Genomic DNA, 26,459 nt, shown 5'->3' with positions numbered 1-26,459 from the left:
TCCAAACTTAATGTTTTAATGTTCTTAATATTAGAAGAAAGCAACCTGAATTTTCATACATTAGAAAATAGCCACCCATAAAGCAGAACTCTGCACGTATTCAAGTATGTGTATACGTAGCTTCTTTGCAACTGACCTTAGTGTGACCAGCGGGAATTCCCAGTTGGCAGTATAACTTAGGTCTATCGACTGCACATTACACCTTGAACACACAAGAACACAACCCAAGAACACAAGAATTAGGAGCAGGAGTAGGTCATTTGGCCCTTCGAGCCTGCTCCGCCATTCAATAAGATCGTGGTTGATCTGATTGTGGCCTCAACTCCACTTTCCTGCCTGCCCCCATAACCTTTGACTCCCTTGATGATCAAAAATCTAACTCAACCTTGAACATACTCAATGATCCAACCTACACTGCTCTCTGTGGAAGAGAATTCTGTAGACTAAGGACCCTCAGAGAGAAAAAAATTCTCTTTACCTCAGTCTTAAAAGGGAGACCCCTAATTTTTAAACTGCGTCCCTGTTTCTCAACTCCTCCGCAAGGGGAAGCAAATTCTTAGCAACCACCCTGTCAAGTCCCCTTAAGATCTTATATGCTTCTATAAGATCACAGATAGAATGACTCCAGTAGTAGCAACCTTAGTTAATAAAAAATAGTAGTGATGTGCTAGATGTAATTTGAGCTGATGTGACATGTCAGAGAAGGTATAGCCAGCTCTCCAAAAAGTAGAAAAGAATCACCGGCCGGAATGTTCCAGCCCCCCACTATTGCCCCCTCCCCAACCCCCCCATTGTGGTGGGGCTGATGAGACATTGAAATCTCCATTCACATCGAGGACGCCGGAAGACCCCAACGTGAGGGGCTGGAAAATTCCGGCCAAAATTTCTGTCATGTCCGGGAACGAAGGAGTGATTAAAATAGTTAGCTTCAGCATCTTCTCATTGGCGGCAGCTCAGTTGTTCAATGTTTGATGCGGGGCTTTCTTCAGTACAAATAAAAGACAACTGTTTGACAGTAACAGTGAGCGCATCCTGTTCATCAAACACACAGGACAAATATAGTTCAGATTGTATTCACGTCATTGCATAGGCTGAGCGACACAGCCATGGGGTAAGTTCATAATATTCATTGGAAAAGTGACAAATTATGGAATCAAATCATGTAATGCCATAGATATAACTTGCCTACGTGGTCTGGCTGACTTGGCGTTTTTGCGCCATTTATTGCATCCTGCCCTATTTCCTAAATTATTCCTATAGTGCGTGTTATCTGCTGCTACTGAACAGCAACAACTTCAAGGTCGTATGTTACGGCCAGCAGATAGCCAAGGAGCGAAGTAAAATGCGAGGAGAATTTTGTCAGCTTCAGCACTACCCGTTGTTTCGTGCCCATTAAAGAAAGAGTGAAGCACTCAACAAAATTTCAGGGAAAAAGCCTGCTGCTGATTGTTAAGGCCAATTAAGGCCATTTTAATGACCTGCCAGTTGTAAGTTGTGCTGTTTTCAGCTGGTTGGCATGAATATGATCAGGGCATGCTGAGCTCACCTGCTGAGCTGCAGTTATTTTAATGACAGGCTGCCGAGATGCTCAAGTAGCATCAGCATTGATAATGTGAATGCTGAGGGACAGAGGTGCAGAAACATATAAAAAGTTGGAAGAAACATGATGAGAGCATATTATACAAACAACAGATGTGCAGTTCTGGCATTTATTTAACTTCAGTTAAATTGGTATCTTTTGCTGCTGAAAAGGCAAATTTCCTGCAAATAAATGTAATTAAATTAAATGCCCTGCCTGAATGATTTACTTTGATCAGGTCCGAAAAGCGACGAGGATAAAAACCCTTTTAACCACTGGATAAAGACTTGGGAGAGAAATTATTAACAATAAATCCAAGAAAGCCATTGGTTTGTAAAGTTGGTCTGTAAGGCTCGAGATGTAAAACATATAATTTACTCTTGGTATAAATCTCTTAGCATTATGCCCCTGGCCAACCCAAGCCCGAGGAAACTCTATAAAGAATTCAGCATGAAAACCACAAAACACACTCAATCAATTGTACTTGCCTCCACCATAACTGCAGCGTGTGTGATGGGGAATGACAGCCAGGGCAGAAGAACACAATGTGCACCACAGGCAGCTTTATAAGACCGAGAGTGACTGCAAACCATCATGTTAACACATCTCCAGCAAACAATTTCTTTTGCCCAGGGATCACAGGCAATGGTGCAATGCTATAAAGTTAATCAGTGCTTTACACGTTCAAAATGTTGTCATCCCAACTGTATGGCAAGATGTGTTCATGAGACACAGCTAGGAACCAGTTCAAAGGGCACTTATTTATTGAGGAATAAAACGCATTTATCCTCATCATCTTTTACTCTCTCAAATCAAATGAGCTACCCGAACAATTCCAGTGTAGTACAAGTCATAGCGAGAAAAGGGAACAGGTTTGGTGGTTGGTAGCAAAGGAGTAGTTATTGTTGTTTTTCATGCTTATAGCTGCCCACGGGTTTAAGTGGTAATCTACCAATCCTAGCGATGATTAGCAGCGCTGTGCAGTGAATCTGAGCCATGTGAGAACAGGGCCAGTCACAACGTGGGCTCTTCAGCCAATCAGAATGAAAACGCACTGGCCAGGATATCGAGAGGTGGGGTTGCATAAGTGGGGGAGCGGAGTTCCTGAGGGAAAACGTGAGAGTCCAGGGGCTGGATTTTACATGCCCCCGCTGGGTGTGTTTTCAGCAGTGGGGGGGCACATAAAATAGGGCAGGTGCCCAGCCCACCAGCTTCCCACCCACCCCAAAGCTCACCCCCATAGTATGGTGGGTGGGAGGTGCTAAAATCGGCAGCCTGCCTGCCACATGTAAATAAATAATTAATGGTAAATTGAGCTTGTTAATACGCTGTCCATGCCATAATACAGTTAACATGGGCAGGCGGGTGGGAGTGGGCAGCCCATTTTTAAAAAAAGTTTTTAAAGGGCGGGAATAGAGGGAGGGGTACTGTCTTACGGAGGTGTCCACGGAGTGAGTCAGCTTCCAACCAACTTTCCATCCGGTGAACTGCCACCACCACAGCCGGAAAATGCAACCACATGTCTCCCCACGTGGGGTTTTAACTCCACAGCTCAAGTCTTTTCTCTTTGTTTTTAAAAAAAATTCATTCCTGGGATGTAGGCATCACTGGCTGGCCCAGCATTTATTGCCCATCCCTTATTGCCCTTGAGAAGGTGGTGGTGAGCTGCCTTCTTGAACCACTGCAGTCCATGTGGTGTAGGTACACCCACAGTGCTGTTAGGAAGGGAGTTCCAGAATTTTGACCCAGCGACAGTGAAGGAACAGCGATATATTTCCAAGTCAGGATGGTGAGTGAGGAGGTGGCGTTCCCATCTATCTGCTGCCCTTGTCCTTCTAGGTGGTAGTGGTCGTGAGTTTAGAAGGTGCTGTCTAAGGAGCCTTGGTGACTTCCTGCAGTGCATCTTGTAGATGGTACACACGGCTGCTACTGTGCATCGGTGGTGGAGGGGGTGAATGCTTGTGGATGTGGTGCTAATCAAGCAGGCTGCTTTGTCCTGGATGGTGTCAAGCTTCTTGAGTGTTGTTGGAGCTGCACTCATCCAGGCAAGTGGAGAGTATTCCATCACATTCCTGACTTGTGGTTTGTAGATGATGAACAGGCTTTGGGGAGTCAGAAGGTGAATTACTTGCCACAGGATTCCTAGCCTCTGGCCTGCTCTTGTAGCCACAGTATTTATATGCCTAGTCCAGCTCAGTTTGGTAACCCACAGGATATTGATAGTGGGGGATTCAGCAATGGTAATGCCATTGAATGACAAGGGATGATGATTAGATTCACTCTAGTTGGAGATGGCCATTGCCTTGTGTGGCGCGAATGTTACTTGTCACTTGTCAGCCCAAGCCTGGATATTGTCCAGGACTTGCTGCATTTGGACGTGGACCGCTTCAGTATCTGAGGAGTCGCGAATGGTGCTGAACATTGTGCAATCATCAGCGAACATCCCCACTCCTGACCTCATGATGGAAGGAAGGTCATTGATGAAGCAGCTGAATATGGTTGGGCCCAGGACACTACCCTGAGGAACTCCTACAGTGATGTCCTGGAACTGAAATGATTGACATCCAACAACTACAACCATCTTCCTTTGTGCTAGGTATGACACCAAGCTGGGGAGAGTTTTCCCTCTGATTCCCATTGATTCCAGTTTTGCTAGGGCTCCCTGATGTCACACTCGGTCAAATGCTGCCTTGATATCACCTCACCTCTGGAGTTCAGCCCTTATGTCCATGTTTGAACCGAGGCTGTAATGAGGTCAGGAGCTGAGTGGCCCTGATTAAACCCAAACTGTGCATCAGTGAGCAGGTTATTGCTAAGCAAGTGCCACTTGATAGCACTATTGATGGCCCCTTTCATCACTTTACTGATGATGGAGAGTAGACTAATGGGGCGATAATTGGCCGGGTTGGATTTGTCCTGCTTTTTATGTAAAGAACACACCTGGGCAATTTTCTACATAGCCGGGTAGATGTCAGTGTTGTAGCTGTAGTGGAATAGCTTGGCTAGGGGCGTGGCAAGTTCTGGAGCACCAGTCTTCAGTACTATTGCTGGAATATTGTCAGGGTCCATAGCCTTTGCAGTATCTAGTGCCTTCAGCTGTTTCTTGATATCACGTGGAGTGAATTGAATCAGTTGAAGACTGGCATCTGTGCTGCTGGGGACCTCCGGAAGAGGCCGAGATGGATCATCATTGCCCAGATGTCAGATTCTCTCTGAAGCTGTCCTTGCCCCTCCATTAGTTGCTGGGCTTTCAAAGGTGAGGTTAAAACTGTGAAGCAGGTTTAGAGCTAAGTGGGTTAGAGTTGATTTTGAGACTTAAAAATCTAACATCTGAGCTGACTCCAATCAACCCATTTTTTGATGTTAACATTCAGACTATAGAAACTAAATCAGGAAGGATAAATTAGAATGTTTAATTCATTGTAAAATCATGGAAAGAAAAATAAAGAGAGGGAGGAAGATGGAATTGTGATCGAGAGATACTGAAAAATACAAAAGGTAAAAAAAAACTCTAACAATAATTACATTTTCAAGGAATGAGACCCCAGACTTGTAAATTTAAATTTTCAGTGCCGCAGAAGTTGGTTAGTAGTGCTTAAGACTTATCATGTCACTTATAATTCATGTACACTTGAATGCTTCATCTTAACTTTTTCTGGTGCATCTGGTGAATATTTAATAAGTAAGTAAAGTAACTTCACCTTCTTACATGTATTTCAATGCTGAGTATCTGCGAGGTAGCAACGTAGTGAAGCTTGTGGAGGTGCAGGGTAAATTGAACCACAGCTTCACAAACTCCATGTTTAAATGTGTATGTCGACTCTGGAAGCTACTGTCCAATTTGCACCTTAATAAAGCTGTGCCCTGTTGGCCTTACTGATATTCTCAACATGAAATTGGGGACAACCTAGCATTCTTTTGTAAAAAGGCATCCACACTCTCAGTGGTACATTTTTAAAAATTTAATAGCGCGTGCATTTTTTTTCTGAATAATAGCCCAGGTCAAGTTCCATGTCCATAATTCTGGTTTGAGAGTATATACAAAAAGATCACAAAATAAATAAATTGGAAGAAGCCTTTCATCCCAATTTAGGTTATTCATCCAGAAAGACATTACAGTTCACGGACAATTACAGTCCAACAATTTGTTAGTTCTTAAATAATTCCCTGGTTTCTGCTTCTATTACTCAAGATTTATATTAATTCATGCGTCGGCCACTATTTGTACGTGTTACTTCCTGAATTAGACCTCCATTTGCCTTTTATCAGCTTGAAACTCTGAATCCTTTCTCTACTTTAACATTTTTTGTTTATGGATTTGGTCTATGGATTGTTTTTGGATCTCCCATTTCGATACCGTCATCGTCTTCCGAGGTAAAGCAAGCCAAAATTTGTATTTCTTCCTAGCTCAGATCTCTGATGAGCAGGAATCAGCCCTGCTGTACAGTACACCAGGTATAATTTGTATTTAGCAGTTTACTGTTTGAGCATGAGTCCCTCTGGCTTGTAATCCACTGGTTTGGCTACATCAGTCACCATACTATTTGTTGAGTGCCTTAGCACAATGTTGAGCATCAAGTCTACTAGGACCCTGAAAATGCCTTTAACTTCATCTTTAGTTGTTCTGACCATCCTTTCTTTCTTAGAATCAAGGAAACCTCCCTTTCTGGTATGACCTTATGTTTAATGGACGCATGTAGCTTATTTCAAAAACACAGATACACAGAACTGCCTGCAATAACTTATGCTTCAAACATTTAATTGTAGCCTCAATCCTATCTGTTTGAACAATTCTTGGTGTATCTACATTTTTTTTGCATTTGAACAATTAATGACAAACGTGTTAACATGGTCTGTTAAGGTTGCAAACCCTCCTGGAGTGGCTGGGAGTCTCTCGGAATCGGCATCAATCTCCTGGTGGCTAAAGGAAGCATTCCTGGAGATCGGAACGGGCCTGCTTCTTTGCTTGTCAGTATCTATCCTGCGCATGTGTGCGATGATGTCGTCGTGCGTCACAACATCAGCAGCAAAAGGGGGCTGGGGGGAAGCCCTCTTCTGAATTTGTTTGGTCTGCGTGTCTTTAGCGCAGGTAGCTGAGACTACAGGTGTATGTGTGCGGGGCCTGTGCCCTCAGTGCTTTTCTTGCGGTATCAACAATGGCAGCCGTTCTTAAAGGGGTCGCTGGAGGGTGCTTGATCAGATTTTTTTTTCCCAAAAAAAAAACGTTTTTGGATGAGGCCAGGTGGAGAATCAATGTCTGCCTGTTTGCACCCCCTCCCACAAAATGCATTCCCCAAACATTCAATGTTCTCTTTGAAATGTTGTTGTTGTGTGCGCCCAATTTCTTCAATGCATGGTACCTTTTAATATTTTCGCACGGATGCTCATGCTCAATGTTTAACAAGGCTTGTCTCCTATGCAGCCGCATACAGGATCAGTCTGAATGGGAACATGCTGCCAAGAAGCCATGTTTGTCAAGCCAGCTCGGTGTAAAAACTGACCATCTGAAAATAGCAGGTTGCGGTAGAGTACCCATTTGGCGGGTATAGCTCGAACTTTAAGATTATTGGCTCCTCATTGATTTCCCCAAACAGAGGAACTAGTTTCTGTACAGGACAGGGTTAACATCAGAGGCGTACATGATGCTGATCTAATAATGAGGTCAGATCACACGAATAAGAATTAAGAGAGATCTGGAAGGAGGAGAAGCTCCAACCTCGTACAGAGTTCCAAATGTGTAAATGCTTGCTGTTAAGTGAAGAGTAAGTAATGTTTTTGAAGAGACTACCGACTCAAGCGGCATATTTTGGGAGAATGGACAATCCCCCAAGCCCCCATCTAGACCCCAACCACACAATAAAACAGTTTCGCCCCTCACGCCACACCATTGGCTTCCTGTGATGTCACTTCCGGGAGCCATCCGTGATGTCACTTCCGCCGATGTCCCCCGGAATATGTCCAGCCAGAGTTGGCAAACCCTATCAGTTCTTCTCATTTCAGTGTCTCTGTTGCCTACACCTTCTTACCCACACCTTAACCACTATATTAATTCCAAAATGAAATATTATATAATGACCTTATTTCTCTTATTTGTGTTTAATTATCGTTACTAATATACTATATTTGATTAATAGATATTAATTTATTTTTGATTAATGGGTGTATTCAATTAATAAATGGTGGATTCTGAGGAAGAGTACCGGAAATTGCAGGGACACAAAGATAGGCTAGGAGAGCGCGCAGATGGGTGACAGATGCAATTCCATGTAGAGAATTGGGAAATAGTAACCTTCGGCAGAAAAAGAACTGAACACCTTAAATGGCAAGATCCTTAGCAGAGTTCTTTAAAGGTTGAAGTGCAGGTAGGAAAGGCCATAAAAAGGCAAATGGAATTATGGGTTTTATATATGGGGAACTGAATACAAAGGGAAAGAAATAATGTTGAATTTGTAGAGGTCATTGGTTAGGGCCACATCTGTGGAAGATTATCTGCAGTGCTGGGCTCTCCATTTAGGAAAAAAACACTTTAGAGCAATGGAAAGCATACAGTGAAGTTTTATTAACATTATAGCAGAATGAGAAATGATAATTGAAAAATAATAAGTAGGATTAAAACTTGTGGCTTCACTGAAACGGAAAGTTAAGCTCTTTCTTTCAAATTATAAAGAGGGAAACATGAAAGATTGTTTCCACTAGCTGGCGAATCAGAAACAAAGATGTACAAACCCATGATTAATGCACGAGGAATGAAGGAGAAAGCTGGAAGATGCTTTTTCCACACTGAGAGCCATTAGAAATCAGAATGTTCGACTAAAACTAGCAATTGCAACAGTGACTATGGTATGATTTTAAAATGAAATTGTATATTTGAAAAGGAAGAATATAAAAGGATACAGGATAAGGGCAAATAAATAGGATTAGAGTAGATAGCTTTGGTTGGTGAGTTAACATGAGCACAGACATAGGCATTTGTTCTCTGAGTGAAGAATTTGATAAACTTTAGGTAGGGCCTTTTCACTTAACACTTAAAGGTTTCCAGGAACTTATCCACACACATGATTTGTATGGTTTGGAATATGCTAAAAAATCTGCAGTCATTTTGAACCAAAATATTAAAGGACAATATTTTATGCCATGAAATATCTCTCCTGCGGACATGTGAAGCCACTGAACATTTGTATAAGCACCATTTACTGGGATTGACATGAAAGACTAAAATATATGTTGAATTCTGTGACATGCAGTAATGGCTGGACAACAAACTGGCACATTACTGTGATTTAACGAAAAGTGGGTTAATAATGGGATTTAATTGAATTAGAGACAGCTGGTCTGGAGGCTTAGAGTCATTAAAAAAGAAGCTAGGTTTGAAATGCTAAATACGTAAACATGGCTAAAGTTTTAGAATGTGAGGTGTAAGGAAAATTTGCATTTTTAGACAAACCAGCGTAGTTTGAATTTTGAAGAGATGGTAAGATGTTACACTTAGCCAGAAGAAGCTAAGCCAAACAGTGTGTTTATTTTTCCCAAGGGTTACTGATAATATAAATCTTTCATAGAGCTAATTTTATGAGAAAAGTAAAATTGCAAAGACATATGGGAACAATGGAATTTGCATTAAAAAGGGAGAAACATGTAAAAAGGAGATGATGCTATGTGTAAGGGGGAAGGAATTCTAAGGTCTAACACAAGTGTGAAAAGCCTCCAGCCTCTGTGTATCAAGTTGCTGTCTACAGGAACCTAAGCTGAGAAAACTCACTTTGAATTCGGCTGTTCAGGGTATTTTTGACTTTGCCTGGGTCTGTTTAAATCTATTTGTTTTTACTTAACAGGGATGTAACTGGAAGCCAGGTTAATTAGGGGTTTTAGGAGTTATTATAGTAGTAATTTGTAGACCTTGAAATCTTTTGTTTTGCTAATAAATGTTTAATTTAGTTTTGTAAAAAATCTCTAAGGGCAGAATTTTGCCCTTGGTGGAGATGCTTGGCAGGGGCGTGTGGGGGAGGTCGGGAAGCCAACCACCTACCGCGATTTTACGCGGGCAGGCCAATTAAGGCCCCATCCAGCATGGAACGCGAGTGGCAGTGCTCAGCACTGCCTGTGTGGGTGGGGGGAGGAGGGCGAGTGGGCCTAGCGCGAAAGAGCGCTTCAATCTCCCTGAGGCACGGAGCTGCCTCAGGGAGAATGAAACGCTGTTTAAAAAAAAAAATGAAGAAAATAAAAATGTGATAAGACATGTCCCCTCATGTGGCTCTGTCACATGGGCAGGGGCATATTTTTAATTCAAGTGTGAAATTTTTATTTTACTTTTATTTGCTTCAGGAAACTTCATCCCGCCCGCAGATGAGGGTTCCTAAAAAGTGCAAAGGCCGCTTGGAGTCTTCGCCTTCCCCTTTAGTCATTAGGTTGGGCCGGTAGGACAAATTTGAAATTAATTACCTTTTTAATGGCCTTAATAGGCCTTTTAAATGTCGGTGGGCGCGCTGCTGACTCCGGTGTGCACCCGCTGAGCGAAATATCGTGGGACTACACGATAACGTCGAGACACTCGCCTGGTGACATCGCGCATCGTTTTACGCTCGGCCGGGTTAGGTCCTCGGCCGGGTTAGGTGCTCGGCAGGGTTAGGTGTGAGCCCGCCCGCCCGCCCACCGGCCAAGCTCAATATTCTGCTCTAAGTCTTGGTGGATTGATTGCTACTGAATTCAAGGCATGCATCTCGAAAAGAAATACAAATTGCAAAACCGTTGTGACCGCGTGATCAAGTCTCCTGCTCCTATTTCTCATGGGTTTGATTGGCCTGACGCACATCATCTGCTGCGTCGTAACAGGATGCAACTCACACAGACGTCTTTCCTGGTTGGGAGACACAACTTTGCCCATCTTTGGCTGACATTTCCTCTCAAGTAAGGAATGCCTTTCGATATATTTTTCAACCAATATTTCTGCAGGTAGTGCTTTAGATTAAAATGATCTCTCCTAGAATATTACATCCGTTCAAGTTCAGGGCTGCTTTACTAAGATGATGATTTGCTGCGGATGTTTTCTATTCAAGGGTGGATCCTCTTTTTCTCTTCCTCTGCCAGACTCACGAACACTCCTAGTTCTATTTTTCTTTCGTGTTTACTCTTCTGGATCTGAACCAGTTGTCGTGATTCCTCTCTCAGCTATGAAACACTTTACCTTCAGCTCCATGTATTGTGTTCTGGTTTTCGTCAGAGTTTCATATCCATCCCAAGTTCCATGTTTATTATTCTAGCTTTTTCATCTCCTCCTTGTTCTCTGATAACTCGGACTACTACTTTGAACAATTTTGTTCTGAGTTCTGTAATTTCTTTTTTTGGCTCTTTGCCACTCTTCTCTATGTCTTGCAATTTTCCTCCCAACATGGCTTCATCCGAGTACAAGTTCTTTGGTTCATTTCCAAGCTTTGCTCACATGTTGTCCATTTGTTTGAATACTATTTTGGCTCCTCACCATCCCTTTTAGAAATGATCAGTTTCTCTCCTGGCTCTATCTCACTCTGCCCCAATTCTCCTGCTCCTATTTCTTGTGTTCCTGTTCTTGACTTGGGGGTATTTCTCCATCTCTGTTTGGTTAAGTTTGCAACATGTAAATAAAGGCTCCATATGATAAATTCTTATATGGGCACCAAACTGTGGTGAATTGTGGAAGGTTTCAGGATTTTACCCCCATTAGAAACTAGTTCAGTACAATCTACGAGATGCACTGCAACAACTCCCCAAGGCTCCTTTGACAGTACCATCCAAACCCCTGGCCTTTATCTCTTCGAAGGACAAGTGTAGCAGATGCATGGAGCACCACCACCTGCAAGGTCCCCTCTGAGCCACACACCATCTTGACTTGGAACAACATCGCCGTTCCTTCACTGTCTCCAGGGACAGAATCTTTGGCTCAGCGAGCGGGGGGGCGGGGCCCATTCACAGAGGTGTAAAGTGACATGGGGTGATGTCGGGCGCGCGTCCCGACGTCACTGCACGTCATTTAGATTTTCAGTTCGGCGGGCGCGTGGCTGAGTCGGCTGCGCGCCTGCCAAGCTGTCAAAGGCCTGTTAAGGCCTGATAAAAAGCAATTAAGGTAATCAGCTGAGCTGCCCGTTCAACCTTAAGGTCGACGGTGGGGGGCAGGCGAAGAGCCCAGGCGGCCTTCGCATTTTTCATGGAACCTCATCCACAGGCGGAATCAGGTTTCATGAATGATTTAAAATTTTCAGAAAAATTTTTATTAAAATTAATGCACATGTCCCAGCTTATGTGACAGTTTCATATGAGGGGACATGTCATAAACATTTTTTCAACACTTTATTAAACTGTTTAAACTTAAAACTAATCTCCCTGAGGCACAGAGGTGCCACAGGGAGATTTCGGCGCTCTTTTGCGCACATGCGCGAAACAACGCACTCCCGACTCAGGCAACCCCCCCTCCTCGCCCACACAGGGAGCACTCAGCACTTCCAGGTGTGCATCACGCTGGGTGGGCCTTAATTGGCCTGCCCACGTAAAATGGCGGTGCCCAGCTGATCGGAGTGCCGCCAATTAAGGCCCATCCAGCGTGATGCCCGCATGGAAGCACTGTGCGCTCCCTGTGCAGGTGGGGGGAATCCCAAAATTGAGAGTGTGCTCTTTCGCGCATGCACATGATAGAGCGCACTCATCTCTCCGAAGCTAAGTGCTGCCTCAGGGAGATTGGCTCTACAATAAAAAATATTAAAAATAGAAAAAAAAAATTTCCCTGACATGTCCCCTCATGTGACACTGTCACATGAGTTGAGACATGCCCATCACTTTTTAAAAAACTTTAATTAAATTTTTAAAAACCTACATGAAACCTCATCCCGCCCATGGATGAGGTTTGATGCTTTTTCTGAAGCCCACCAGGGCTCCCGGCCTGCCCGCCGGCCTTAAGGTTAGATGGGCAGGTCCATTAATTGCTTCAATGACTCTGTCAATGGCCTCAATTGGCCATTGACAGGTCGGCGGGCGCACAGCTGATTTTGCTGCATCCCCGCCTACCGGAAAATTTAAATTGGGAGTTCCGCTCGATGTCACCGTGCATCATTTTACGCATCGGCGAGCGGGCCCCACCCCCGCTCGCCGACGGGAAAATCCCGCCCACTGAGTATTTCCCGCATTTTCTGTTTTTAGTTCAGATTTCCAGCACCTGTAGTGTTTTGCTTTTAGACAATAATCATGGGTTACTTTGTCGATGTGGCTTATTTTGTTTCTATTCATTTGGTTCAGATAGAATGAGAGAAAGGAGAAAAAGGATCATCTCTGTTTTCATTAGGAAAATCTAGTTGGTGCTTCATGCGTTTCAACACCTTTTACATCTTAAATAAACTGGAATTGCTGGTCTATGTTTACCAGCAGTTGGTCAAAGTCTATACCAACATACGAATTAGGAGCAGGAGTAGGCCACTCGGCCCCTCGAGCCTGCTCCGCCATTCAACAAGATCATGGCTGATCTGATTGTAACCCTGACCCCATCTACCCTGATAACCTTTCATCCCCTCGCTTATCAAGAATCTGTCCACCTCTGCCTTAAAAATATTCAAAGACTCTGCTTCCATCGCCCTTTGAGGAAGAGAGTTCCAAAGACTCACAACCCTACGAGAGAAAGAAAATTCTCCTCATCTCTGTCTTAAATGGGCGACCCCTTATTCTTAAACACTGACACCCTAGTTCTAGATTCTCCCACAAGAGGAAACATCCTCTCCACATCCACCCTGTCAAGACCCCTCAGGATCTTTATATGTTTCAATCAAGTCGCGTCTTATGTTTACCAACATCCCTTTCTCTTCAGCGGAATGACAGCAATGTGGGTAATGCCGCTGAAACTTTGAGGTGTGGATGATGCAAATACCATACACCATGCAACTGTCTGATTAATTTGACATGAACAGTGAGTATAAATTCATTTTTAATGGAAAGCCTTAGGAATTCAATCAGGGGAAATGTCAAATCCAACCGGTTATAATAGAAATCTCTTCAAAGGAAGGTTTTCATCATCTCTCAGCAATGGTGAAGCCCATGTGTCCATACAAATCCAGTGTGACTAATGGGGGAAGTAAAACATCCAGCATTTGTGCTAACTCTATTTGAGACAAATACACACATGATAGGCCTTATTTTAAGGGGGTGGGGGTGGTATTGCGCACACCCCCAGAAGGAAAGTCACTGCCGCTCCGACTGACAGTGAACGTGGCTGCCCCGCAGCAGTAAAGTGCCTGTGGGCTGCATGAACGAGGTGAGAGCGGGAGTCCGTCCCCCTGGGGCGGACCTGCCCTCAAGAGCTGCCGGCCAACCTGACTGGCTGGCAGCGTTTAGCTCTCCCAGTAGCCATACAGCTCAATAGTGGGCACTGCTGGGGCAGCAAAAGGGCCCTGGGAAGAAGATGACATAGATGCTGGAGTGAGGATAGTCGGGGGTATTGGATGGGTAGGGATTGGGGAGCCTAGGGAGGGAGAGGGTGGAGGGGGGTGGTGGGGTGCTGTGCAGGCTTTGGGGGCCAGGCAAGGAGTAACAAAGGCAGGGGCAACATGATGGGCACAGGGCACCCACAAGTACGTACCCCGCCTTCCTTCCCACCCTTTAAGCAGTTTGCTTAAAAGAACAGCTCATCCACTCCTGCCACACCAACCATTTTATGACATTGGCAGCATAATATTTGGGTCAATTGGCTTGGTAACAAACTCAATTTGCCTATTAATTATTTATTCAAAAACGGCAGGTGGGCTGCCAATTTTTCGGCTCCCATCCACCTACTGGTTTGGGGGTGGATCAGAGGGCAGTGCCGCCTGTCATATCAGTTCAAATGAAAGCCGGGTTAATGTCTTTTCCGTTTGACTGACAGGCCTGTTTCTAGGGGCTAAAAATTAAAAAGTAGCAAAATGATGCTAAACTTGTTTAGGGTCCAGGGCACATTTACTGAGTATGATGCATGGCTCTGGTCTCCGCACTATAGAAAAGACACAGAAGTAGTGGAGAAAGTGCAAAAGGATTTACAAGGGTGGCACCAGAATGGAGAGATTACACCAATTGAGAGTGATTGAACAGGTTGGGGCTTTTATCTTTAGAGAAGACAAGAGTTACAGGACACATGATAAAGGTCTTTAAAAATCATGACTAGGGTGGACAGATAGGGAGAGAATGTGCTGGACTTTCCTGACTAGGTTGCGATCCTGGCCTCAATTCTGGATTTGGAAGCTGCAGTGGCCATGGTAGGACATTGGTCACCATCGTCTCGGAGGCGGTCAATTAAGGAGCTGTCTCTGGAAGCCCTGTCCAATTAAGGATGGTGGACCAGGGAAGTGGGAGGCTCAACCAGGGGGAACACAGCGAGAGGTGGGCGCTGCTGAGGCAAGCAGGTGGATGTGAGGACACCTCAACATGGAGGCATCCTTGGTTGCCTACAGAGAAGTCAATGATTAGACCGACACATCTTAAATAAACTGGAATTGCTGGGTACTAAGTCTATGTTTACCAACACCCCTTTCTCTTCAGTGGAATGACAGCAATGTGGGTAATGCCACTGATGCTTTGAAATGTGGATGAAAATTAAGACCCTGAAGTCGGAAGGGCCATTGGTGTGGAAGGGAAATTCCTGTCCTGAAGCAGTGACAGACGTGGTTGCAACCTTTGATTCCCATGGCCCCATCGTCGGGGCCTGGGGCCTAGCGGCCACCTGGTCTGCCACTGGGAGGCTGCCTCCAATGTGCTGGTGGCCTCTGCACTTGGCAGGCATCCAATTTGCCAGTGGGAAGATACTGCCACCATCGCAAAATGGCCTCTAAGTGGGGCCTTAGTTGCATTCACTGGCTGCCCACCTCCGTGAAGTGGGCAGCTGGCCCTGGTTTCATGTTGCCCTGGGAGTAGCCCCAGAAGTGGGAATGCGATGGGAAGCCATCCCTATATGGCCCTCCCTAGTTTCTGGGCCCTACCCCCCGCCAACTCTCTCTAACTCTGTTTCCCTGGGGCTGGGAAAACTTAGTCCAATGTTTGTGTGTGTGGAAGAATCCAAAGCCAAGGGACAGAAGTATAAGGTAGGTATTGATAAATCCAACAGGGGAATAAGGAGATTTTTTAACTCAAAGAGAGTGATTAGGATGTAGAACTTGCTACAACAGGAAGTGATTGAGGCAAATAGCTTTGATGCTGTCAAAAGGAAACCAGATAGTTGAACCTTCTGTTGATTCACATCAGCCGGCCTCCTTCAGCAGAATCAGCGCTCCCCCACCTACATCGATTATCTCTTAGTGGACGTGCTGAAGGTCACAAGGGAATGGAATGCACTCTGGGTGGAGGACATCAGTAAGAGTGCCCCAGCACTAACCAAGCTGGCCAAATCCCAAAGGAGATAGCTGGGTTTGTGACAGGTGGTAGGGAACCAACACAAGGAAATAAGTTACTTGACTTTGGTCTCACAAATTTACCTGCGATAGAAGCTCTATTCATGACAGTATTGCGAGGAGTGACCATCATACAGCGCAAGTCATATCTTCATATTGAGGGCACGCTTCATTGTGTCATGGTGCACTATCACTGTACTGTGGTCAGGGGATGGAGTCACATCTGGCACAAAGGATGTTGGTTGTGGGTCTTGGAGGCCATTCATCCCAGCTCCAAAACATCACTGCAGTCATTCCTCAAGGAGCATCCTAGGTCCAACTTATCTTTGGCTGATTCATCAATGACCATCCCTTCTATCATAAGATCAGAAGTGGGATGTCCACCGATGATTTCAGTGTTCAGCTCCATTTTTAATTTCTCATGTAATTTAGAATTCCACTCCTGTACGCAGCAAGACGCGGACAACATCCAGGCTGGATACGATAAATGGCAATGAACATTTGTAACACAAAAGTGCCAGGCAATGTCTATCTCCAAGAGACGGCCTAACCAACACTCTTTGACCTTCAGTGGCATTACCATTGCTGAGTTCCCCACCATCATCATTTTTGGGTTCACTGTTGACTAGAAAGTCAACTGAATCAGCTAGATAAATACTGTGGGTACTAGAGTGGGTCAGATGTTGAGTATCTGGTGATATACTGACTTGCCCAAGCCTATCTAGCACCAATAAGGCACAAATCAGGAATTATGATGGAAAACTCTCCATTTTCCCCTGATGGGTGCAGCTGTATCATTTCTCAAGAAGCTTGACTCTATCCAGGGAGAAACCTTCCACTTGACTGACAGACTATGCATTGCTTATGTGTCCTACCTTTCTACAACTAGCGTACCATGGTAACAGTGTCTACCTCACGATGCATTGCAGCAGTTTGCCAAGGCTTCACAACAGCACCTCCCAAACATTCAATCTCTACTGCCTAGAAGGGAGCCTCCAAGTTCCCTTCCAAACCACACACTGGGGCTTTTAGTGTAGTTCCTTCATTGTTTCTGGGTCAAAATCGTGGAACGCCTTCCCTAATAGTATTATGGGAGCATCTTTACCACAGGGACTGCAGTGGTTCAAGAAGGAGGTCTACCACCAGTGTAGGCAACAAATATTAGCCTTGCCAGCAGTGTCCCCATCTGAGAATGAAATAACCAAAAAGGGGAGAAGTCCACCACTGCTCATTCGAAGAATATAAGAAAGCATAGAACAAATAAAGGTCAATTGTCCATCAAGTCCTTTGCAATTTCCTAATGGGATGCAGGAACAGGTCAGAAGCATGATTCTGTGATTCTAAAGTCCTAGCAATGGAGCTGCACTTGAAGGGAGAAGACTAATCACAGGATTAGAAAATTAAAGCCCTCATACAAGACCCAGGGAGCGAAGGTGGATTCATCCCTCAAGAGAACAGATAACATTAGCGTGAATCTCAGTACTAGGCAGGGTGATTCTATAATATCCTGCACCCTTTAGAGAAGGTCCATCTTGGATTTGAGATAGAACTACAACAGCAATCCCTGATTCTCTGATCTATGCTGAGTACAGTTCTCTACTCGGAGGGGATGATCACTACCTCAGAAACACAAATAACATTTCAATGAACCATGCTAAATGGGAAAGGTGTTTCTGAGATTTTGCGTTCCCAGTAGAGAAACCACGTTCACAGAAATCGAATTGGACATAAGTTTGGAATTCTCCGACCTACAATATCTCTCATCTTGCCGATGAGTGTGCAGGATTGAGGAATTATCACTGGTGCACCCTTCTGGCTAATCGCTTTGAATATTCCTCATACACAATGCACATTATTACCAAAATACATTTCAACAATCTGTAGTAAACCGAAAACAAGTACTTTGGAGTATGTACCTACCAAACTATAGCTATGTACAATAAAAAAAACAAATAAGGCCTTAAAATGGATAGTAAAATTAAACAAAGTGACAAATTGTTTGGTCGCAGTAGGAACTTGAAGTTTTCATCTGTGCATGTACTACAGATCAGTTTAGCACTGCTTCCTTTTTAAATTAACATATTCCCACTGTGTAAAAATCCTTCATAAGTGCAGGAAAATACAGACATGAATCAATTCACCTTTCACATTTCAAATACTTTCCCAGAGAGAAAGTAATCAGGGTCCTTGGCAGCCTGCTTTTCATTCAGACTCTATAAAATCAAGTGAAAGGTCTGCCACTAGACGCCTACTTTCTCATGTCTGAAATGACTGGTTGCCTTTCATCGCAGTCTCCTTAAGACAATCCTTATTACATGGCATTTGTTTCATCCATTACTGCTGCTTGTTTCACTTGTAGTTTAATTGTGTGATTTAGCTCAGCTTGAGTCAACAGCAACTAAAATTATTTTCGGTATAATATCCCAGGGAGTTTGGAATTGTTTGGACCTGAATGCCATCTTTGTTAGTGCAACTCTTTTGGTCTTTTTATTTCCAATAACTCTGTGACCTTACAGATGGAATTGAAAGAGCACATGTCTTTACTGGAACACACAGGTTTGCTAAGAATCTGCAGATTAGTCTTCAGATGGTTGAAACATCCTAAGTAATCGCCAATGGAAAGTAATTAATGCAAAACCATTCTAAATGGTGAACGAAAATAAATTAAATTTGCACTTCTTCACCTTGGAGGAAATCTTGCTGTCACTATGATGTTTGAGAATCTAATTGTTACAAAGAGTTATGATTAATCTTGACAGCCAGATCTTTATAATACATCTTGTTCATTTGAATGATGATTTCTGAGATATTGTCGGACAACTGTAAGGCAAGAGATACTCTATCGAGAAGTGTCAAATGAACTGAATTTCTATAGACAGTTAAAATGAAAGGGTATTGAAGCAATGATTGTTTAATGAAGATATCTACTTTCAGGATCAATAACACTACTCAGTCAGATCTTCTGATCTTAATACTTACCATTTCAAGTGGACCACCCCTTAAAACTATAATATTTTCATCATACAGTACTTCTCACCCCATCTCTCCCAATTTATTTATCACACAAAGTTATTTTTAAATACCACCTGATTAATGAGGGAGAATTCGATGGGAATTCTCTTGAATTTCCATTGTAACTTGGGCAGGAGAGCCCTGGAAATGCAGGACAGCCCATAAACAGTGTTTATGCCGTTTCTCCAGGGTTTCTGCAGCTCTTACACCAAAATTAGGGGGATCAAGTATAAATTCACCTCCTTGCTTGTCTTGCATTTGGGCCTGAAAATCCAGAAAGTGTCACAGCTGAGGTCAGCAGTGAGTCCATTAGCGATTGGTTGCTGTACAGTTAGCAGACACATATGCTGGAATATGGCCAATTAAAGCTTAATATGCCAGCAACAATCAGGAGAGTGAAACCCTGACTGATTTTCCACTCCTAAATGCAGGATGCTCAGGCAATTTGCAGCATCTTAGTTGAGACTGGCTATGAAAGACAGATCAGGGATCAAACCTTGCTGCCTTCTTGGTCCATGCTATTCAATGTTACACTGTGCATTTGTCTACTGGAATGTCGGGGCAATGCTTAACACAATTCGATAGTCCTTTGCTAAATTTGAGCTCATGAGTAAATATTGTGATAGTTCGTCTATGAGTGCATATAAGGGGCAATTCTAACCTCCCATGCTTCCAACAGGAGCTACAATCATATGGAACATGGGTTGATGACTCAACGCTATGGATACTGCCGTGTTTTGGGTTGCTTCTGAAGTGACAGTGCCTGACCGTCTGTCTGATAGCCTGTCTGTCTCTCTCTGTGAATGTGTCCATCTCAGTGTGAACATAATGGGGCTGATTTTTTTTGGGGGGTAAAGACATAAAGATCAGGAAAAAGTGACAGAGATCCAGGTCGCCTGATCTCCAACCCTTTTATGTTCCTTCAGGATTTCTGGCACTTTCTGGGCCATGGGAGAGGTGAACTTTAGCCTACGCTTGCTACGCAAATCTGATGTCAACTTTTTCTGAGTGCCCCAGAACGAGGATGCCCTGAAAATATGATGGTGGCCTTCTGCTAGGTTGCAGTCAATCAGAATACTCCCTCAAGTCCCATGGCGGGCAGCAGGCCAAAGACTTGTAAGTATTTTTTCCAAGTTACAGCTCTTTCAAAAACATCTTAATATTTAACTGAGACATTCTGGTTGCAGATCTTCACCTGTAGCCAGAAGATCCCAATCTCTACGCTGAAGGCCTTCAGTTGCTGCCTTGGGACCATGCCGAGGATATTCCTGGACTAGGGTATTGGCCTAGGGTTGCAAATGCCTTTGCTTCTGGGCAGGCTGTGGGCCCACTACTAATATCCAGTGCTCATTCAGGAACAGCGGGCAGGAAAACCTGCCCTAACAAATCTGCCCCTTTCTGGGTGAATGTCTTTCTCAGCATGATTGTGTGAGATTGTTCTTCCCTGTGTGAATAAAGCGACAGTTCCAGTTCCTCTCTGCGTGACAAAATAGGAACTGAATATACAGATGTTCGAAAAGAGAGTTCGCGTGGATCTAACTTAAAAGGATTTAAAGGCACAGGCATCTTTAGTGATCTGTAGTGATTAAATACATTGTACTTGGGGGGGGGGAAACTGAGCCACGGTCAAATTATTGACTCTATATCCCTAAGCCCAATGCCATCTAATACTGGATCAAAACGTTGCTAGTCCCAGTTTGCGGAGATTAAAAATCCAATATTAGAAACTTAAAGATGAGCTAATTTTTCTTTAATTATGGTGGATCTTGACATTCTGCAATAGGGTAAGATGGGTGATAGTGAGTCAGCAGCTGGTTTTCCATCTCTATCACCAGTTTTCACTATCACACAGACAAGATCAACCTTTTTAACTATGTTAGAGGATAAATGTGCTAATGAATATATATGTCTGAGTAACTTTGTTCCTATTATATTTTATAACATTCATTTGCAACAATGGAACTAGATTGCAGAGAGCAGTTGCTTGAGTAGAGAATGCAGAATGACACCATTTAATTTAATCTGATTCTGATCCACTTCCAGTAAACTGGGTGGTAAATCAATGGTTTCACACTTAGGAAAACAGTGTCGCTAAGGGTCATGACTTTACAAGACATTCTAGATGTGGATGTTTTTTCTGCTGTCCCATTTTACAACATTTCAAGGAACTCCCATTTTTTAGTTATATTTCCTAATGGATTCCTTCTGTTTTTTTGATAAATTCCACCTTTAACCCTGAAGTAACAGTTGAACATAAGATTCTTATTATCCTTACAGAACAGAATTGAGAAGAAAACTTTGTTTCCCATTTCATCCAGTGCAGTTTGCATGATCACAAACTGCAAGGTAGCTCTGCCATAACCTCTATAAATAAACCCTGGCGGTGAAGTAATTTTGAACCTACTGAGTTAACAGTATTGTGTTGTGTTATACTATCTCTTACTTTTTTTTTCTTTTTTTACTTTTCCCAAGAGTGCCTATGAAATTAGACAGTAAACATTTTAAATCCATCTGTTTTTTCTTGAATATGCACTAATTGAGATATATAAGTCAATAAAAGAATTTAAAGAAAATAAGATTTGTTTTTACTTGCCTACACTGAGCTAATAAAATAACATTTCAGGGTGTTGTATTGAGTTGCCCGGAGTATCAATGCAGTGAAAATTTCCTCCATACCATTTTCTCTTGAACACTCTCACAACTTTATAAACAGTGTTTTAGTTAGCCACTACATAATTATAAGTGTAGATGAATGTCTAAACACACAAAGCTAAATCGATTAGAATTTACCAAATACTTTACCATTAGAAAAAGCTTGAAGCTTTACAAAATACTCATCTACTTTCCTACATAGTTACCTAAAGAGCAAATTATACAAAGGCCCCAACTTTATTATTTTGAATATTCGCTATTCATTTTGATAGAAAATTGAAATGCTGAATCATAGCAAAGAGTATAATCGTGCAAAAAGCGATTTCGCCATAAAACTGAGAAAATGCCAATCTTTGAGTCGTAATGAAGCCCTCACATAAAAACTTCCTTCATGAAACCCTACCTAAAAGCATATATGGGATAAGGTTATTCTTTCTCAAACCAATAAAATCAGAAGACTGTTGCGAGAGCAGTGTCACGCAGTTTGATGTCCCCAGCAGGGTACCTGGGGTCAGATGTGCTGCCGTAAATTCAGTGTGGGGCTTTGACATTGTGCTAAGTGTGGCCCAGGTCTGGGGGGTTTCTCTTTGATGCAAGTGAAGTTTAATAACTGGAAAAGCATTTGCTTTTATTTGTTGGTACTGTCTGCGACAGTAATATCAGCTCATTTAGGCTGGTTCAACATAAAAATGCACTAGTGAAGCAATCTGTTACAAATTAGCACAGCTCTCATTCCACTTTATTAGCAGGTAATTGAAAAGAGTTGGGAAAGTGTAATTTATCAGATTATGTGTGTTTATCTTCCTTGTGGGTATAACAGACTTTGGCAACTTTTTCAACATACCCAGGGGGATTGAACTTCTTTAAGCTAAGTTAATAAAAAAAACCAAATAAAGTAAATAAGAGTGTCATATAGTGGTACAATAAATATGTTCAGATTAAAATGTTATAATTCTGAAATGAAAAGATTTTCAATGGATTATTCCACCCGCTTCTTACCTTTCTTTGGAGATGTTTTTACTCTCACGTTTCCAAGTATTCTTAAAATCAGTACAGAACTCAAACCACAACATGAATACGTAGTTTGTAGTAATCTCTTTCTCCCCGGGTTTTGGCTTCACTCCAAAGAACCTTATTGAATCTTCAAAGCTAGGAGGGAAGGGGAAAAAAAACTGTCAACACGTAAAACTGCTAGTGGCTGTAGTTTCCCTGAGGGCTTGTTCCAAAGTCAGTAGCTAATACTCTGTAATTACTGTGACTTCCCTGTGCTTCAACATTCATGGCAGCAACACTTGTCAAGTAGAAGGTAACCTTCAAACACCTACAGTCTTTCCAGGAGGAGATATTTGGAATGGTTACATAAACATGCCCACATGCATGCACAAATCTGAGTATTAAGGTCAGAGCTATCAATACCCTTATTTAAATGCTCCCAACTTACAAATTAAAAAAAAACTTAGCAAAGTAAGAAATCAAGACCACATTAGTCTGCAAAAGTGAGGGAGTCCAGGCACATAACATAAACAAGTACAGACACATAAAATCTGAACTGCACACTTTCCCTTTCATTCATGCACTTCAAATAGTTGGTATCTGTTTAAACTCATGCTCTCTCTGACAACTAAGGTGCCATTCAGTTGAAATGCAATGAAATCCAATATTGTGTTACTGATCTCAGCAACATATCTACATAAACGTCAGGCACGGATTCAATATAATGACATGAAATAATGCATTAAATTGTTTTCTTGTTGGAATTTCATTGAGAACCACAGTAAATACAATTCATGTACTCCACAGAAAGACAATTAATTCAATGTGATCAAAATAGCTACTTTGCACATTTATGTTTTATTTACTTTATGCATTCTTGTCTCTTCTAGCTTCACCATTGCTGTTTCCTGCCACAGGTTTTATCTTTAAATAGTTTTCTCTTTCACTCGTCAACATAGCAAACATTCACTAAATTTGTTAGGAATAACATTTCTCAAATTGGTTCCATTAATGTACGATGTATTTCGATATATCAGCAGTTTGAAGGCTATTAATAATTTCACGTTGGACCTTCTTGGCTTTTGTCTTTGAGAAATATTTAAATTCTAAGGTAAATATTTAGCACTAGGCCAGAACAATTACTAGAATCCTGCAGAACATACACCTTTCTTCAATCAGCAAAGTTACTTGAAGATAGGATAAACATTTTAAGCGGCTTAATTTTCACTAGTTGGGATGAGTCTCGGTCCCTCGAGCTCACATTAGTCTGCAACTGAACAATGATTATTTTACTGTCCCTCAAGAGAATAACACATCAAACATTTACACATAGATCTACATCATTTTAATGGAAACCATCAGGATTGGTTTATATAGCAGTAAAAATGCAAAAAAAAATTATGAAAAAGAACCTTTAATTTGCAGTAAAAAGTGTTTCAAAGAGTTCCCTATAGTAAAAATGTCTATATAAACACCAGGGAGTATTAATTAGATCATTAATTAGTCACTTGTGTAATCAACTTAAAATTCTTTAAATAACAATTGTGACCATGTTGTTTTAATAGTTTAAATAAAATTACATGAAAGAACACATTATTTTATTACCTATCACTTTCAACATTGAAAAGTGCTTGTGACAATGGTGATGAATAGACTGATAATTTAAACCTTCAGGAAAGGAACCAGACGGCCAAAGCTTCCCACAATATAGATCACCCCCAAAACTCCTTTCTGCAAGAGTAACTACAAGTTAGGATTACAAAATTACACCTCAATTTATCACAGGGGCAAAACAACTTGTCCCTGGCACTGAATTTTACTCTGATGTCAAGCTACCTACTTAATTGAAGGTCTCGTTTCTTGGCATACAAAGCTTGTATTCACCCCTCGAAATGTGGCCTCAGAGGGGTTACACCCTGAAAATGTCACACATGGGGGGGTGTCACACCTTTGGAACTTCTGTTAATATCCAACTGATTAAGTGTAAAACTGCTCAAGGAAAAATAGTCAATGAAAGGGCCATTCAAACAAATGAAAAGAAGGGCCCATTAGGCCTATACCATACAGTGACTGGGGCAAATCTGACAACAGCTAACCATAGTTTTGGAAACAATAAAAAGCGAACTTTAGAACTGATATTTTTGAACAATTTACTGCCATATGATTTCCAGAAGCAATCAAATCTGCCATGAGTTTCATAAAAGTCATCGGTCTTCGGCTGGGATTTTCCACCCTGACAACAGCAGGAAAATCCCGCCCCTCGTGTACATTTAAAATTTTATTCTTCCGTATAGGCGGCCCTGTTACAAATACTGTATATACTCGTGGACTGCGGAGGTCAGTCAGCTAGACGGTTGGACTGTCATGCAGAATTATGCCAAATACGTGGGTTCAATCCCATTACTGGCTGTGGTTGCACATGGAGGCCTGTCTCTTTGTGTTTCCCCATGCTTGATGTGGAAAGGTGCCCCACAACCTGAATACAAGATGCACTGCAGCAACTCACTAAGGCTCCCCTGACAGCACATTCCAAAGCCATGATCACCTAGAAAGAAGGGCAACAGATGCATGGGAACATCACCACCTGAAATTCCACCTCCAAGCCACAGACCATCCTGACTTGGAACTATATTGCCGTTTCTTCACTGTCATTGGATCAAAATTCCGGAACTCCCTTCCTAACAGCACGGTGGATGTAACTACACTGCAAGCAGTTCAGTACAGTTTGACACCAGGCTGGGGCATTTGTTTAGGTGGTGTAGGGGTGAGGACTCAGATGTGCTATCAACCTGCGAGATGACAACATGATCCTGTCTCATCATCTGGTTACCCTGTTGTCAGGCTATGCCTCAGCTTTCCCAATGACCTGTGGGAGTGCAGACTATAGGCTATCTGTGATTCCATGGAAGCCTCTATCTAAGCAGTCATCGCTGACCAGAAGGAATGAGAATCCCACTGCTGGCAACTTGCTCTACACCTCTGTGGCAAGTGGAAGGATTTGAGTTTAGGCCTGGGAGATTAAATCCCCACAAAAATGCCGGTGTGTCGGAAACCCAACATGATGCTGCTCACTTCCAGTTCTAATTGGGGTGCGTTGGAGGCATAAGGAAAACCTCTGTGCAGATGTTGAGTTCCTAATTTAAATATGTAAAGAGGCAATTAATTCTGACTTAGCATTTTGCCTTTAGCAGCCAGTGCATGGGTTTCCCAAGTTGTGAAACTCACCAGGGTCAATAAAGCGAGAGCATGGTGGGGAATTCTCTGTGAAGCTGACAGGCGGGAAAGCCTTTAAGGATGAAACTGTGCAGGTGCTTCCCTGCCTAGGTGAAAGGTTTGCACTCACAGGGTTTGTTCTGAGAATGTGCTTTCAATGCTTTACAGATAATTCCAACATCTTTGAAATCAGTTCACCTATCTTGGATAGGGTTGCCAACTGAGGTTAAATATATCCCTGGAGATTTCATCACAAATCTTGCCTCCACGTTCCAGCTATTAGTCGGCCAGCACGTCCATCCTTGTGACGTACTTCCTTCCTACGCCAATTGGAAAGCAAAAAGATTCATTACTCAAGTGGATGATGCCCGACTGTCAGCCAAACAGCCTTTTTCCCCATTTTCAACATTTTTATTTTCTTCTGGTAAAGAGAAATGTTCATTAAAAAAAATGACAAAAACACAATTTTAAAAAACGCCCCTATGATATTTCTCCAGAGTTGCACACAACAGTGTCCTGGAGATTGATGGCAACCCTAATCTTGGGCTTTGGATCTGCATTTCCCAGCTGACAATCATCTAAGCAGTATGGGAACAGCTTAAAGAGCTTTACCTCGGATACTTTAAATCTTCTAAATGTCATGA

General features: G+C 42.6%; 1 protein-coding gene across 2 annotated transcripts in view; it reads right to left on the bottom strand.

Moving 5' to 3' along the window:
• LOC144693385 (formin-like) overlaps positions 1-26,459 on the bottom strand; it is a 337,591-nt gene that overhangs the window by 38,101 nt on the left and 273,031 nt on the right. For both annotated transcript variants that reach the window (XM_078563248.1, XM_078563249.1), the window contains one exon: positions 22,609-22,758. In XM_078563248.1, the coding sequence (XP_078419374.1) occupies positions 22,609-22,758 (150 nt within the window). The remainder of the gene's footprint in view (positions 1-22,608; positions 22,759-26,459) is intronic.

This window comes from Cetorhinus maximus, chromosome 18 (genome assembly GCF_964194155.1).
Source record: "Cetorhinus maximus chromosome 18, sCetMax3.hap1.1, whole genome shotgun sequence".
Lineage (NCBI taxonomy): Eukaryota > Metazoa > Chordata > Chondrichthyes > Lamniformes > Cetorhinidae > Cetorhinus > Cetorhinus maximus.
The sequence above is the reverse complement of the archived record's forward strand: the minus strand, read 5'-3'. Positions and strand labels throughout refer to the sequence as shown.